The 17,578-nt window shown below is 39.1% G+C and overlaps 1 protein-coding gene and 1 pseudogene across 1 annotated transcript; both read left to right on the forward strand.

Annotated features, from left to right (window-relative positions):
- The first annotated feature begins 1,315 nt into the window (after window positions 1-1,315).
- LOC119537051 (olfactory receptor 52H1-like) lies at window positions 1,316-2,278 on the forward strand. The gene has a single exon (XM_037839672.1). The coding sequence runs from the start codon at window positions 1,328-1,330 to the stop codon at window positions 2,276-2,278; it is 951 nt and encodes a 316-aa protein (XP_037695600.1). The 5' UTR covers window positions 1,316-1,327.
- Window positions 2,279-8,006: 5,728 nt separating this feature from the next.
- LOC119537052 lies at window positions 8,007-9,014 on the forward strand (annotated as a pseudogene).
- Window positions 9,015-17,578: the final 8,564 nt, after the last annotated feature.

The following is a 17,578-nucleotide window of genomic DNA, read 5'->3' on the forward strand; positions in this document are numbered from 1 at the left end:
CTCAAAGGATTACAATCTAATCAACATTGATAATGTCTGCCCACACAAGATTACATCAAAGATAATGGCATTTAGGGGGACATAATAAATTCAAACTGGCACATCAAGTATACCATTTCCTAGCTGTGTGTGCAAGTTACTTCTTTTCCTCAGTTTCCATAGCTTTAAAATGTGGATAATACTGCCTATCTCATGGGGTTGTTCAGAGGATTACAGTAGTTATTTTAATGTAAAGAGCTTTAGATTTGCAATGTTTTTGGAAGGTTCTCATTAAAACATTAACTCTTTTTATAGAGAGGATAGAGTTTATTTGCTTTTACCTTGATCCAGTTATTGGAATATATAAATTCTATGTTCACTAGAGGCCATCTCTGTATTTATCAGAAACACAATTGAGGCAATTTTCTCTATCCTTAAGCAGGATTTCCTCATGAAATCCAAAGTGTGGGCTGGAGGCTCAGCCCCTTATCCTTCTCATGTGGTTCTCCATGGTGGGTCATCAAACACCAATATCTCAGCATTCTGGTCTGCAACTTCCAGGACTCTATAGAGTCATGGATATGAGGTCAGTGATTGCAATAGGGGTAAGGTTAGGGTGGTGCTGAACAAACCACAGTTACAGTGGTTTATCATTGTTTCCACCCTTTTCTGTACACTCTGCTCTTTCTCAATTCATGGCATCTTGTGGTGCTGAGGCAGCCACCGGGTGTGGGACAGCAGTGTAAAAGAGAATTAGCTGTGGAATCTGAAGATCATGACTGGACACATACTAAAGGTGAGATTTTATATAAGATTACCTCTGAAAGCTTCAGTTTCTGCTAAAAGGAAAGAGAGGATAAAAATACATGTCTCCTAAAATTGTTTGAGATAAGACAATACATTTTCAGAAGCTGGCCATTCATAGTCTCTATAATTGTTAATTACTTCCTTATTTTCCCAATTTTGTCCCACTTTTCTTATGTTCTGTCTCTACATGTGATTAGATTAGTTTTCTCTACACTCACATCTATTCAGCAACAAACTGCTTTGACTTGAGGAGAACTCAGTCTTAAAATGGGAACAACATTTTATACAGTTTTGGAAAGATTCCATAGTGACTTTGTGATTAGTACCAGGAGCATGAGGTCTGTAAAGCTTTCCTAAAGGCCCAGGCATTGCTAATACTAGCAGTAAGAGGTTATTTCCTGGTAGCTAGGAGAGGGAAGAACCTTCCCTGCAAAGGGGGTGGGGGGGTGGAGGGGTTGGAAGAAGAATTACAATTCAATTTTCTGATGTTCATTATACACAATTTGCTTTTAGGACCAAGCAGCTATCCAACCAGGGCTCAATGGACATCTGTAACCTGAGCAGCTACCACACAGGGCCCTTCACCCTTTTGGGCATCCCTGGATTAGAGCAGTATCACACCTGGATCAGCATCCCCTTCTGCTTTATCTATCTCGTGGCCATTGTGGGCAACAGTATCCTTCTCTACCTCATTACAATGGAGCACAGTCTTCATACACCCACGTTCTTTTCCCTTTCCATGCTGGCAACTACTGACCTCATATTGTCTACCATATGTGTCCCCAAAATGCTTAGCATCTTCTGGCTTGGTCCCCAGGAAATCAGTTTCCCTGGGTGTCTTACTCAGTTATTCTTCCTGCACTACAGCTTTGTCCTGGACTCAGCTATACTGATGGCCATGGCTTTCAACCGCTATGTGGCCATCTGCTCCCCCTTAAGATATACCACAATACTGACGCCACGAACAATGTCAAAATTGCTGTGGGAATCTGTTTCCACATTTTCTGTGTTTTTATCCCATGTTTTCCTTGTGACCCATCTACCATTCTTCAGGACACATCTTATCCCCCACACATACTGTGAGCACATAGGGGTTGCCCTCCTGTTTTCTCCATCAACATCTGGTATTTTTTGTGTTCCCATCATGACAATCACTGTAGATGAAATCTTAATTGCTGTCTCCTACATTCTCATCCTCCATGCTGTTTTTCACCTCCCCTCGCGAGAGGCCCGCCAGAAGGCCCTTGGCACCTGTGGTTCCCATGTCTGTGTCCTCATGTTCTACATCCCAGCATTCTTCTCCATCCCTGTGCATTGCTTTGGGCATAATGTACCACGTACCTTTCACATGGTGTTTGCCCATCTCTATGTAGTTATCCCACCTGCGCTTAACCCTATCATCTACGGAGTAAAGACTAAACAGATCCGGGACAAAGTCATTATTCTGTTCTTTCCCAAGAACATTTTCCTAAAAAAAAATGAGGCTGAATGATGTAATTAACCACTTTTGTTACAGAGTATAGAGTGTCATGGGACCCGTCCTTCCCTTTCGTTCTAGAATAAACCAGGGGTTTATTCCATTAAATAAAAGTTAAAATTTCTGTGGGGTGAGACAATAAGATGCTAATCTCTTCAAGTCTGCATTCACCCAAGTTCTCAGAGTACAGGGTGGGCTGCAGGCAATCTTCATTCATTCATTACTCAACAATGGTTACCAACTACTCCACAAACATTTTCTGCATCTCAGACACTGTGTTAAGTACTCTGTTTCATGTGGAACAAAACAGGCATGGCTCGTTTCCTCATGGAGTTTTTAGACTAGTGAGGGAGGCAGGCAGGGAAAGAGGCAGGTGGAATCATGAAAAGATATAAATGAACATGTAACTACAGATTGTGTTATGTTTATGACAGACAGATGTACAGAGAAGTGAAATAAACAACCAGGATAAAAAAATTGCTCTTGAGGAGAGCCCATCAGAGGAAAACAGCTTTAAATTAGGTGTACTTCCATGAAAGAAATTACTGTTTCTCTAAGAGACGAGTCATTCAAGGGAGTGGAGAGTCTGTGATTATGGGTAAAGAAACATTGTTTTATAAAACGCTCTATGCATTAAAGGAGCTGGAGGACAGTGTTGTGGCAGGGTGAGTTTATGTAGAGGAAACAGCAAAATGTGAGCTTTCAGAAGGTGGAAGACTCCAGATCGTATCATGGAATTGTTTAATATTCTATGATCAATAAGAAGCTGTGAAGGAATTTTCTTCCATCTAAATGTTCTATCTATTGTGAAAGTGATATATTATAGATCCAACTATATCTGTTGTGGTGTTTATTTCTCCCTTTGGTTTTGCCAATGTTTGCCCCATGTACTTTGGGGCATAACAATCCTATGTAGAGATTGTAAATGCAGATTCTGAAATAAAATATTATAATGCCTTGGAGCATGCATAGCATCTTTGTTTTTACAGGTTACTCTGGGTTGTTATGATTTAGGTGGAAATGGATTACACATGGAAAATCATGACATACACTATGATCAGGAGTTTTACATGCACCGACCTACTCAGTTTCCCAATTCTTATTATTGTCTGGAGAACCAGGTACAAATATTATCACCTTTTTATGGAAATTAGGTAACTTGCCAAAATTCCATCATCTGTTCTCTAGGGAAACAGAACTGACAGGAGATATCCATAAATATTATGAGATTTTATAAATTTGTCTCATGCACCTGTGGAGATGCATAAGTCCACATTCCATAGGGAAGGCTGCAAGCTGGAAACTCCCATCAACATTTCTGAGGAATTCCCCAGGAGGAGCTGGCCTGCTGAAATAGGGATGAAAATTCTCCATTCTGACTCCTGAAGTCATCACTTTTCCTTTTATAGCACTCAGCTGATTGAATGAAATGTCTCTCATTGGTGAAGGAAATCTTCTCAGTTGATTGTATATGTAATCAGCTATAGATATTGTGGTAGTTTAAAGCTATATGTACCCCAGAAAAGAGCATGCTGTTTTTATCCATTCCTGTGGGCATAGAACTATAGTAGGCAGGAACTTTTGATTAGATTTTTTCAGTTGGGGCCTCCCCCAGGGTGGATGTTAATCCTCTTACTGGAGTCCTTTATAAGAGGATAAAAGAAACACTGAAGCTCACAGAGAAAAGCCCCAGAGAAGCTAAAAGAGGACCCACAGAAAACAGAGAGGAAGTCACTGAAGCCAGAAGCAAAAGCAATGGAATCTGGGCTAATAGAACCATCTGAGATGTCCCAGATGCCAGCAGCTTGTCTCCAGAGTCCAGGTGTCGTTGTGTTGATGCTTTTATTGGGCATTTTCATAGCCTAAGTATTATAAACTGTAAGTCAATAAATCCCCATTGTAAAAGACAGCACATTCTCTCTATATTGTATTCTGGCAGCTTTACCAAACATCTGGTAAATGAGGGTATGAGTTTTGCTTAATTGTTCTGATACGTGTGCATATATGGCTACACAAAGATTTGTAGGAACACTCACAGGAACATCAGTTCACATGTAAATGTATAAGCACACAGTTATGGGAAGGGTTAAGAGAAACTACTTCATCTTATTCCCTAGAGGGCCAGAAGAGAGTCCCTCAGGGTCCCCCAGGCCCCTAACTACCCAACTTTTCCTCACCAACCTATCAGCCCCTTCCTTTTCCCCTCCAGTCATTTCTATTGTTGGTGTGTTTGCCCCTTTTACAGATGTGCTGTGTCTTTGTCAGCACAATCTTCCTTCTTTTCCTTTGGAAATATCGACAAGCGTAGGTGAGTAGTGGCTGCTTAAAAGAGTTCTGATTCCAAATGGAGTCGAGAGGTCATTCTAGTGGGCATTGTTAGGCACTATATAGATCAACCTTTTTAGGTTTTCATTCATTGAAATAGCTAAAAGTAAATATCTGAAACTATCAAACTGCAACCCAGTAGCCTTGACTCTTGTAGACGATTGTATAGCAATGTAGTTTATAAGGGGTGACAGTGTGATTGTGAAAGCCTTGTGGATCACACTCCCTTTATCCAGTGTATGGATGGATGGGTAGAAAAATGGGAACAAAAACTAAATAAAAAATAATGTGGTGGGGGAGATTTGGGTGTTCTTTTTTATTTTTATTTTTATTCTTATTTTTACTTTTTCTAGTACAAGGAAATGTTCAAAAAATAGTTTTGGGTGATGAATGCACAACTAATGATAATACTGTGAACAAATGATTGTACACTTTGGATGATTGTATGGAATGTGAATATATCTCAATAAAATTGGATTTAAAAAAAGAGTTTGTTTAGGACTAAGACTTGGAGAGGAAAAGGGAGTGAATGGGAAGATCGATACCCATCATTCATTGGCCATGAGCATTGGCACTATGACTTCCTTTCTTGAGCAACTCCCATTGATATGATGACATCATGGTCTCCAGTACTTGAATATATGATCCCTTGAAAAGACACCAAAAGAATAGAAGAGATTGGTAGTTATACCACTGGGTCAAGAATGACCATGGCTAATGTTTTACAGTTAACATTTTTGACTGGCATGTGACAAGGCACATAACCCTAACCTCAGTATTAGAATAAATGGGTTTATATGTGTATATACCCAGGGTGCTTTTGTTAATTTTCATTCATCTAAAACTGCCTGAATGTTCTCTCCTTCACTGTGTGTTCTGACTGCTAATGACTATAATGATGATATAAAATATAATCTAATAACAAGCATAGAACTTACTCCACCTTGCCATGTGCCAGGCCCTGCACTAAGGAGTAATTTTGCCCTAAGAACAGCTGTAAGAACCATTGGTAATATGCCTTTTTCAGCAAATGAAGAACCTACAGGTCAGATAGGTCAAGTATGCTGCCCAAGTTTTCACAGCCAGTACATCATGGAGCTAGAATTAATGTGCCTATGTTTCTGGCTCCAAAGGAGGCCCTCTGCACTAATAAATCAATCTTGCACTCCATGGAAACCTGTGTGTGTCTGAATGTGTGTATATGTGTACATCTGCTATAATAATTCACTGCATCCAATAAAATCAACACTAATTGCTTCGTATCTTCTATTGCTATGTTCATGTTTAAATATCCCTAGTGATTTATTTATTATCTTCTATACCTGTTGTTTTGTAAACAAAATCCAATCAAGGACCACATTGTATTTATTTTGAGTTCTCCTAGACTTATTTAATATAGAACGGTATTTCCTTTTCTGCCTGTCTCTTCCTTTTTAATGACTTATTGAAAAGACCAGACTTAGTGTCTTGTAGTTTGTCTCACACTGAGGATTTGTTGATTGCAGAGTGAAATTCTTGCATGCATGTCAAAGTGTGTGTTTGTGAATGCTTTTGGGTGAATGCATGAACATCTGTTGTGTTTTAGTGCATGGAAATATAAATCCCAGAAAAGAACTCCACCCTCCACTGTATGTACGAATAAGAGATCATCTCAGCCAAGATGGGAAGGTGTGATTTAAAATGTTTTTTTAAATAAGCTGACACCGTGTATTGTTGAGTTTGTGACTAGCACAGGGAAGGGGTTTCAGATGAAGGCTGAACAGCCTAAGCAGGTCTCTAATGCTGGGTTCCTCACTGGCGAAGAGAATTGTGGTGAGGGTGTCTGAGCTGGAGAACACAAATATTTAGCAGATGTGGAGGCTGGAATATGACAAGCTGTCTGAACTGTGGTCTGTGTCCCCAGAAACTCAAACAAGTGAAGTATGAAGATACTCTAGAGCAGGGTTTCTGTTACTAGAACAAAAGTGCTTTTACTTATACATAAGGCAAGAGTCCAAGAGAAATAAATAATATCCTGTATCTCATATGCCACATGGAGGAAAGAGAAGCTCAGCCTTTGTCTCAAAGATGGAAGGTATTGTGAGCTAGATTCTTACCTGAGAAAGAAGTAAAAAGGTGGTTAGGGAGAAGTTTGATATGATTGCTGGCCTTGTCAAGTCAAGAATCTGAAGGATATAGTTATGAACACATCAATTAGGACTGAAACAAGGAGCTCCTGGATTTGCTGTATGGCTACACATAGAGAAAAGATAGCTTTCTATGTATGCACTGTGAGGGATTACTAGAAAATAGATAATAGGACCTAGCATTTAAAGGAGAAAATCCCTAAGTAAGGTTCCAGGAATTTACACAGCATGTGACAATTCCAGAATCCATCCATGAAATCTTTTATGTCCTCGTGTGTTCTGTCTTCTGTGCATGTCCTGTGTGTGTGTGCATGTGTCTTTGTGTGTATGTGGGAATGGGAAAACGGTGTGGTTCATGTACTTTGTGTAAGATTATGTGTGGGTAAAACATATGAGCACAAAATGTATTAAAGATTGTAAGCATGAATCATGGTATCACTAAAGTGTAATAATTAAATTTTTAGGTACCTGAGAGTAGGCTTTTTGGGGTAGAGTGGAAATCTATGATAATATGTGCTCATAAAACCAACTTGTTTTGGACAGAAATCTTGACCAATAATGTTACCCAATAAAAGGTATTACACTATTAGAAACCTATAATCTATGGCACGGGAAATTGTTTCTTTGGAACAACAAGGACACATGATCCTCAGCTATCGAGGACTTTTCTAATATTTGTTTGAATTACAAGTGGTAACAACATAGTATAGCAATTCAGTTAGTGTTTTTTTGAAGAAAATTCAATTTTGGCTGGTAATAAAGAAGCATTGAGCTCATAACTCTAAAACCACAGTCATCTAGTGGCCTTAAAATGAAGGAGTAGTTGCCCTGGATCACAGGTGCACATTTTACTATAACAGAGTAAGCAAATCTTAAAGAATGATGGTCATAAAGGTATGTAAATCATAATCAATATACCCATTGAAAAGTATGTCTTGTAATCAGTTACCTTGTGTCAGGGGAGACTGTAGTGGAAAGGGTGATTGTAGACAGTCTGGAAGGCATCCTGAAGTTTCAGTGAAGACCAGGGTGTTGGTCAGAAGAGAGAAGAGGTTCTCTTTATGTAGAGTGACCATTCATCGTGATGTGCCTGGACCATCCTGGTTTACATCTGTTGCCTGCTGTCATTATTCATCTCAACTTTTTTTCACTCTCAGATGTACCCTGCTTTAATTAATTTTATCATAAACTTGTTTTAGGTGTCACTAATGTTGAGCAGTTGGAATTGAGTCTGTCATCAAATGACACTACCTTTTATCACTCTCTGTCCTCAGGGCCTGGACCTTGTGCCTTCCCAGTTTGCAATGCTCATTTTCAACCAGAGCAGTTACAACTCAGGTCCTTTCATTTTGGTGGGGATCCCAGGCTTGGAGCAGTTCCATATGTGGATTGGGATTCCTTTCTGTGCCATCTACATTGTGGCTCTTGCGGGAAACTGGATCCTTCTCTACCTCATTTCAGTGGAGCGCAGTCTGCATGAACCCATGTTCTTCTTTCTCTCCATGCTGGCCATGACTGACCTCATCCTGTCCACAGCCAGTGTGCCGAAAACTCTCAGCATCTTTTGGCTTAGGGATTGAGAAATTGCTTTTGCATGGTGACTTACACAAACATTCTTCATCCATTACAGTTTTGTTCTGGATTCAGCCATACTGGTGTCCGTGGCATTTGATTGCTATTTGGCAATCTGTTCTCCCTTGAGATATACAACCATCTTGACCCCCAAGGCTATCATCAAGATTGTTGTGGCCATCTCCTTCCGAAGCTTCTGCATTATCCTGCCAGTTGTATTTCCGCTGACACGGCTGCCTTTCTGCAGGACACACATCATCCCCCACACATACTGTGAGCGCATAGTTGTTGCCCGTCTTGCCTGTTCTGATATCTCCATCAACATCTGGTTTGGCTTTTGTGTTTCCACTATGACAGTCACCTTTGATGTCATTCTCATTGCCATTTCCTACACCTTCTTCATTTGTTCTGTCTTTCACCTACCCTCTTGAGAGGCCCGCCAGAAAGTCCTTGGCACCTGTGGTTCCCATGTCTGTGTCATCCTCATGACCTATATCCCGGGATTCTTCTCCATTGTTACACACTGTTTTGGGCATAATGTCCCACTTGTCTTTCACATTGTGTTTGCCAACCTCTTTGTAGTCATCCCACCTGCGCTCAACCCCGTTGTCTATGGAGTGAAGACCAAACACATTCGAGACAAAGTCATATTCCTGCTCTTTCCCAAGGGGCCCCATGACAGATGCCTGAGATCTGGTGTTTGGGAACACGTTCCTAGTGTATGTTAGACCAAAGACTGAACCTGTACACAGTGACCATAGAGAAGAAGTGAACCAAAAATTCCTAATTGAACAAAAGTGTGGTTTTGCTTTCTTTGTCATTTTAGGCAGACATCTACTCAGTCATTCCAGTTATAGGAGAGTAAATCAAGAGCCTGGGAAATAGTAACACTTTACTACTAGAAGCTGAAATAGTTTGCAATTCTTCATGATTGCTTTAAGGCTATTATGAATGCTTTAATGAAAACAATGTAACAGTCAACATCTCTTTTATAATACAAAGTTGTCTCTAAAGAATATGATTCTTTTTTTCATATATATATATATATATATATCATTGTAGTTTATTTATACATTGGAATATGTTAGGGAATCACTACCATGATAATTCTGTGATGCTCTGACATTTAGTTTGGTTGTTCCACTCCATTTCCGGGAGCATAACATATAGGATCTGGCTTATACTAGGTACATAAAAATGTTTATACAATAAATGAATGAGATATAATTATGAATATATTCAATTAAGGGTTCAGGTGTTTATTTTGGACAAACAAAGAAACAATGAAGACACCCAAAACTCATTTTTTTCTCACTCCTAAGAAAGCCAAATTAGATGTGAGTAGTGGACGTCTCCTACAAGTTAAAAAAAAAGAAGGAAGGTTAAAGTTATTTGTCCAATGAAAAGATGGAAAAAGATATGCAGACTAAGAATTGTTTTTGAGATTCAACCAATTAAAGCACTCCTGGTCCCAATCTTTTCTTCATGTTCATTTCAATAGGGATGAAGTTCTATGCTTTCCATTTGTGTCACATTAATTTTAAATCCTATATGTCTAACTTGGTTACAGTGAATCATTCACTCATTCAAACAGTGAATAACTAGTTTTAGGTATTTGCCACATGTGAATGATAGTCGCTATCTAATTTTGCCTCATATCTAATATGTCCTCAAAGCCTATTGCTTCTTCCTAAAGAGCCTCTTGGATTCACAAGTCCCATGTAGTCCACCCCTCATGTCTCACCACATTAGTCCAAGCACCCATTTCTTTCCACTTGAATCAAAATACCAGAGTTCTACATGGTCTCTCTACCTCTAGTCTGCTCTCCCACCCCATGCACATGTCCCTAGATTTTTATTTCTACAGTAACTCTTTGTATATAATGTTCATAGGAAAGATATGTCCTTGGACGTGGGGGCTCAAGATTGCATCTATATTCTGTCTTTTTCTGGCTGACAGTAGGCACATAACCAATTTCCAAAATTATTTAAAGTAATTTGAATACCATAAATAAAAATACTAGAAATATAAGTAATAGAGAAAGTAGAGAATAAGGAAAACATTGATCACAATTTTTTTTTCTATACTCCTACTGTTCTATATTTCCTTGATTTGAGGAGGATGTCTTAAAGTTACCGCAGCTATGATGGCCTTTCATATAATTCCAGTTTTGAGTATTATGTTTTTTTTAAATTAAGTTTTATTCAGATATATTCACATACCCTACAGTCATCCATGGTGACAATCAACTGTTCACAGTACCACAATATAGTTGAGCATTCATCATCACAATCGGTTTTTAAACATTTTCCTTACTCAAAAAACAATGAAAATAAAAGTAAAAAAGCGCACCCAAACCATTCCATCCCTCCCATCCCACCCTATTTTTCATTTCATTTTTGTCTGCTTTTTTCTACTCCTCTGTCTATACACTGAATAAATGGAACATGAGCCACAAGGTTTCCACAATCATAGTCACACCATGTAAGCTACATAGTTATACAGTCATCTTCAATAATCAAGCCTCCTAGTTTGTTGTTCAACAGTCTCAGGTATTTCTTTCTAACATTCCAATACACTAAAAACTAAAAAGGGATATCTATATAGCACATAAGAATAACCTCCAGAATGACCTCTCGACTCCATTTGAAACACTTCAGCTACTGAAACTTTATGTTTCATTTCTCTTCCTCCTCTTGGTCAAGATGTTCTCAATCCCACAATGTCAGGTCCAGGCTCATCCCAGTGTCATTTCCCCTGTTGCCAGGGAGATTTACACCCCTGGGAGTGATGCCCCATGTAGGGGATAGGGCAGTGAGTTCACCTGACGAGTGAGCCTAGAGAGAAAATGGACACATCTGAGCAACAAAAAATGTTCTCTGGTGGAGACTTGTAAGCACAATTATAAGTAGGCTTATGCTCTCCTTTGCAGTAACAACCTTCAAAAGAGCAAGACCCAAGATCATGGGCTCGGCCTACTATGTTGTTAGTCCTCAATGTTAATGAGGGTATCAGTAATAACTCAGGTGGGGAAGTTCAACATTTCTGCATTTTTCCCAGTTCCTCAGGTTGTCCCTGCAAATATGTTTTTATTCTCTGCCCAAATTACTTTGGGATGTATTGGGATTTCACCCTTACCTATACAAACCAACCAGATCTCACTTCCTATTCAAAGTAATATGTAATTATGGTGCTTGAATAAACTAACTGTGCAAGTTAAATTATTTACTGTGCTATAGAAAGTATAGATCCTGTACCACATAAGCATCTCTTCTCTTGGTCTCACACAGAAGTGGAATATTGTCCTTTACCCTTTGGCCTGATTTGCCTTAGTCCTAACCAGTCCTGCTTCATTCATATCTCTAATTGAAGTCTGAAATTTTTTCAACTTTTGAAACAGTTGCTTATGAGGTAATGCTGACATTCACAGCTGCTGAATTCCAGCTCTGAGTCTCAGGTGTCACACAGGTACCCAACGTTCCAAAGAACCACCAGGTTATACACAAAGGTCTCAGCATCTCCGAATTTGGAGATAACAAGATAAAGATATATATGTATATTTTACCATTTTACTTCCCTACCAATGTTGATTAAGTACATCCCTTTATCCATATTTTCTCCAGCACTCATATGCCTCCATTTATTTTTAAACAGTTGTATTCACAAACCATACATTCCTTCCTAAGTGAAAAATCAAAGGTTCCCAGTCTAATCACATAGTTATGCATTCACCACCATTATATGATGATGTTTCCATTTCTTCCACAAACAAAGAGGGAGAGGAGAAAAAATAAAAGTAAAAGAAAGAAAATGCAACTAAAATGCAAAAAATAAAAACATAAAATAAAAATAAAATACAATAAAAAGGTCAGACGACACCATCAATGCCAAGAACTCCATACCCTTCCCTATGTCCCCCTCTTACAGACATTCAGCTTTGGTATATTGCCTCTGTTACAATTAATGGAAGCATTTTACATTGTTACTCTTAACTATAGACTCTAGTTTGCCTTGATTGTATTTTTTCTCAAATACCATCCCATTTTCAACACCTCAAAAAGTTGACATTCATTAGTTTTCCCTTATGTAAAAACATTCTTATATTTGTGCATTTAATCACAATCATTGACCACTCTAGGTTTCACTAAGTTATGGTGTCCTACATGCCCCTAACCTTCCTCTTTCAACCATACTCACAGTCATCTTTGTTCAGTGTACTTACATTATTGTGCTACCATCACCCAGTATTGTGCCATCCATTTCTGGATCTATACAATCAATCCTGTTGAACATTCTGTACTCCTTCAGCATCAAATGCCTGACCTTTACCCTCTTTCCATCTCCTGGTGTCTTCATTTCTAAACTGTTCTCCAAAGCCTTTCTCCCATCATTTCCTATGTGCCTAAAGCTCTCCCTTTGGTATTTCTTGCAGAAGAGGTCTCCTGTTCATGAACTCTCTCAGTGTCTGTTTATTTGTAAATATTTTACATTTTACATCATTTTTAAAGGACAGTTTTGCTAGATATAGAATACTTGATGGCAGTTTTTCTCTTTCAGTATCTTGAATATATCATACCACTGCCTCTCACCTCTGTGGTTTCCACTGAAAAATTCACACTTAGTCTTATTAAGCTTCCCTTGTATGTGATGGGTTGCTGTTCCCTTTCTGTTTTCAGAATTCTCTCTTTGTCTTTGACATTTGGCAATCTGATTAGTATGTGTTTTGGAGTAGGTCTATTTGGATCAATTTTGTTTGTGGTATGCTCTGCTTCTTGAACCTGTAATTTTATTTATTTTGTAAGAGTTGGTAAATTTTCATTGATTCCTTCCTCTATTATTCTTTCTGCCCCCTTTCCTTTCTCTTCTACTTCTGGGACACCCATTACATGTATATTCATGGGCTTCATGTTATCCTTAGTTCTCTGAGCCCCTGCTCATATTGTTCCATTGTTTTTCCTATCTCTTCTTTTTTGTGTAGGATTTCAGATGCTCTCTTCTCTAGTTCAGAAATCCTTTATTCTGCCTTTCCAAGTCTGCTGTTGTATGTCTCCATTGTGTTTTTCATCTCTTATATTGTGCCTTTCATACCCATAAGTTCTGCCATTTAGTTTCTCAATCTTACAAATTCTTCCTCATAAACACCCAGTGTCTTCTTTATATCCTTCATTTCTTTGGTCACATTTTCTTTCCACTTGTTGATTTAATTTAGATTTGTTTGAATATCTTTAATTAGTCATTTCACCTTTTGTATCTCAGTTTAGATGTTAGTTTTTTTCCTTTGCCTGGGCCATATTTTCGTGTTTCCTGGTGTGGCTCATGATTTTTTGCTGTCTAGGCATCTGATTTTCTTTATTAGTTTATTCTGCAGCTTGTTTTCTCTCTTTTGCCTTGAGTTTCCTTTGATCTCTTTATTTCTTTGTTTCTCTGAATGGCCAGTTGTCAGATTGGCTCTGCCCTCCATCTACCCCCAACATCAGGCACCCACCATGTCCTGCCACAGGGATGGGAAGTATGCACTGGGCACCCCAGCAAGTTCACAGTGTGAGGTAATAGAGATCTGCTGGCTTCCAGTTGTGCTCTGTCTCCCTTGCACTTTCTGGATGGTCCAGCATATGGTGCTGTTCAGTAACTTAATATTCCAAGAGGCTGTTTGCCTCCAAGTGCAGGGTGCACACAGGTGAGTTGTAACTGCGGATTTCCTATGCCCTCACTTTGCCGACCACAATCTGGCTCGAAGAGGGGCGACACCTGTGGCTATGTTCTCCCTCAGTTGACCCAGTACTCCATCCATCCCCAAGGCAAGTAAACAGCCACTGGCCGCTGCTTCCCTCAAGGGTGGGGGAAGGGCTTTCAGACCCAAGTCTGGAAAGACTCTCTGTCCACATATTCTCATTCTCTTTGTCCCTCACTTACTTGGTCCTTAAAATATTCTCCTCTGTCCCCTGAGTCTTCAAACAGTGGGGGTATGACTCATTGCTCTGAGAGATTTTAAATCTGTGTCCCTGGTGGGAGGGTTCCTGTCTGCTAATTCTATGCCTTTCCCACATGGAGACTGAGTAAGGGAGAGGCAAGAGGACTGGCTGACCTGGGATGGAAGATTCCTATTTGATATTTCTTCTTTTTCTTCAATTCAGCATCTACAGGGCCCTTCTCCAGTCTATATCCACCTCCAGATTTTCAAACAATTCAGAATTGTCCTCGTTATCACTGAGGAGTTTTCAGCAGCTGTTTACATTACCATGTTGATGACATCACTCATGATATGTTTTTAAATTAAGATAAGAAATAGGCTAATGTGCCTTCCACCTACCATGAATCCCTGTTCTTTTATTACATATGGGCTAGGGATTCAGTTCTGACCTGTGAAGCAGTCTATTTGAAGAAGTAAGCAACACCATTTACACAGTTCATGATGCCTAAAAATTAGAATCCAGTCAGTTGTTCAGAGAAGGAAATGCATTCCTTCTATGAAGAACAGAAAGAGATATTTTCAGAGAGTGCTTAGAAAAATGATGCTGAATGATGTAATTAATCACAGTTTTACAGAATTTATATTGCCATGGAATTCTTGAGCCCTTTATGCCTCAGCTTAAACCAGGGGAACCCCCTGAATTTCCATTCAATGAATTCAATAAAAATTAACTTTCTGTTGGAAAAACCAGTAAGATGCTAATCTCTCAAAGTCTGCTTTCACCCAAGTGTTCAGAGTACTGGGCTGACTCCAGAAATCTTTAATCATTCATTATTCAACAATATTTACCAAATACTTGACAAACATTTTTAAATCCTAAACATTGTGTTAAGTACTCTGTTCCACATGGAACAAAATAGACATGGCTTTCTTCCTTACATAGTTTTTAGTCTAGTGAGGGAGGCAGGCAGGAAAGGAGGCAGGTGGAATCATGAAAAGATGTAAATGAACATATAACTACAGCTTGTGTTATGTTTGTGACAGATGCACAGTCAAGTAAAATAAACACAAAACAAATTGCTCTCGGGGAGAGCCCATCAGCGGAAAACAGCTTTAAATTCGGTGTGCCTCCATGAAAGAAATTACCTTTTCTCTTAGAGATGAGTCATTCAAGGGAGTGGGGAGGCCATGGTTTAAGTAAAGAAACTGATTTTTAAAAAGGCTCAGTGCAGTAAAGGAACTGGAAGACAGTGATGTTGCAGGGGAAGTTTATGGAGAGGGAACAGCGAAAAGTGAGCTTTCAGAAGGCTGAAGAATCCAGATCATTTCATGGAGTTTGTTTAATATTCTAAGAACAGTGAGAAACCCAGGAAAAGATTTCACACATACTGATGGTTTATCCATTGTGAAAGCAGTGTATTGAAGACCCCAATTATTAGTTTAGAGGTGTTTGTTTCTCCTTTGGTTTTGCCAATATTTGCCCCATGTACTTTGGGGCACAACAATCCAGTGTGGAGACTGTAAATGCAGATTCTGAAGCCCCACTCTGATAGAGAATATTGTAATGCTTTGGAACATGCCATATCATCTTTATTTCAGTTGCCACACTGGGTTGTTATTGTTTAGGTGGAAATGGATAACACATGGAAAACATGACCAGGATTTTTACAGTCATCAACCCAATTAATTTGTCAATCCTTAAGAGAGTCTTGAGAAGCAAGTACAAATATTACCACCTTTTCACGGACAGTAGGTAACTTGCTGAAAATCACTGATATAGTAAGTGAGGATATGAGTTTTGCCTAATTGTTCTGATAGGTTTTCACAGATGGATACACAGAGATTTGTACAGACACTCACAGGAACATCAGTAAACAAATAAATGAACCACTTAATGCACAGTCATGGGAAGGGTTATTAAAAGCTACTTCATCTTCTGCCCTTGAGGGTGAGAAGAAAGGCCCTCAGGGCCCCATGGGGTGCTGACTACCCACCTCTTCCTTACCTTGAGCAAAGTCCTGAAAATATAAATGGGGACACAGAATCAACCTCCCTGTCAGTCCCTTCCTTTCTCCTCTACTCATTTCTTTGGTTGTTGTGTCTGCCCCTTTTACAGATGTGCTTTTTCTCTACCAACAAAATCTGTCTTCTTTCCTTTGGAGCTATCCCCAAGTTTAGGTGAGCATCGACTGCTTAAAAGAGTTTCATTAGGAAGAGGACTTGGAGAGAAATAGGGACTGAATGTGAAGATCTGTACCTCATTTTCTAGCAGCCATGGCCTGGGCACTACAGCTTCCTTTCTTCAGAAACTTCCATTTATATGATGAAGTCATGTTCTCAGTACTTGGGTTTATGCTCCCTTGAGCAGACACCAAAAGCATAGAAGAGATTGGTAGTTATACCACTGGGTTAAGAATGACCACGGCTAGTGTTTTACAGTTAACATTTTTGACGGGCATGTGACAAGGCACATAACCCTAACCTCAGTGTTGGAATAAATGGATGTATATGTGTGTATGCCCAGGGATGCCTTTGTTAGTTTTCATTCATCTCTATTCCTGCCTGCATGTTCTCCTCTTCACCATGTGGTCTGACTGCTAATGATTATAGTTATGATATAAAATGTAATATAATGACAAGCAGTAGAACTTATTCTGTCTTGCTATGTGCCAGGCACTGCACTAAGGATTAATTCTGGGTGTGTCTTATTTTGTCATAATAACAGCTATAAGAACCTTGGGGTAATATGCCCTTTTCATCAATGAAGAAACTGAGGGTCAGATTAGTCAGGTATCTTGCCCAAGTTTTCACAGCCAGTACATCATGGAGCTGGAAATAAGTGCCTGTTTTCTGGCTCCAAAGGGGCCCTTCTGCACTAATAAATCATTCTTGCACTCCATGGACACCTGTGTGTGCATCTGAATGTGTGCATATGTGTACATCTGCCATAATACTTCATCACATCCAATAAAGCACGCTGATTCCCTCATATCTTTTACTGCTAAGTTCATATTTAAATCTCCCATTATTTATTAATTATCTTCTAAACCTGATTCTTTTTTGTAAACAAAATCCAATCAAGGACCACTTTGCATTTGGTTTTGTGTTCTCTTAGGTTTATTTTAATCTAGAAAGGTATTTCCTTTTCTGCCCCTTTCTTCTTTTTTTTTCATTTAATTTTATTGAGATTGTTCTCATACCATACAATAATCCAATGATCCAAAGTGCACAATCAATTGCCCATGATACCATCATACTGCAGTGCATCCATCACCGCAATTAATTTTTTTTTAATTTTTAGAACATTTTCATTACTCCAGAAAAGAAGTAAAGACAAAAAAAGAAAACTCAAATCCTCCCATACCCCTAAACATTCCCCC

Source organism: Choloepus didactylus, chromosome 6 (genome assembly GCF_015220235.1).
Source record: "Choloepus didactylus isolate mChoDid1 chromosome 6, mChoDid1.pri, whole genome shotgun sequence".
NCBI classification, from domain to species: Eukaryota; Metazoa; Chordata; class Mammalia; order Pilosa; family Megalonychidae; genus Choloepus; species Choloepus didactylus.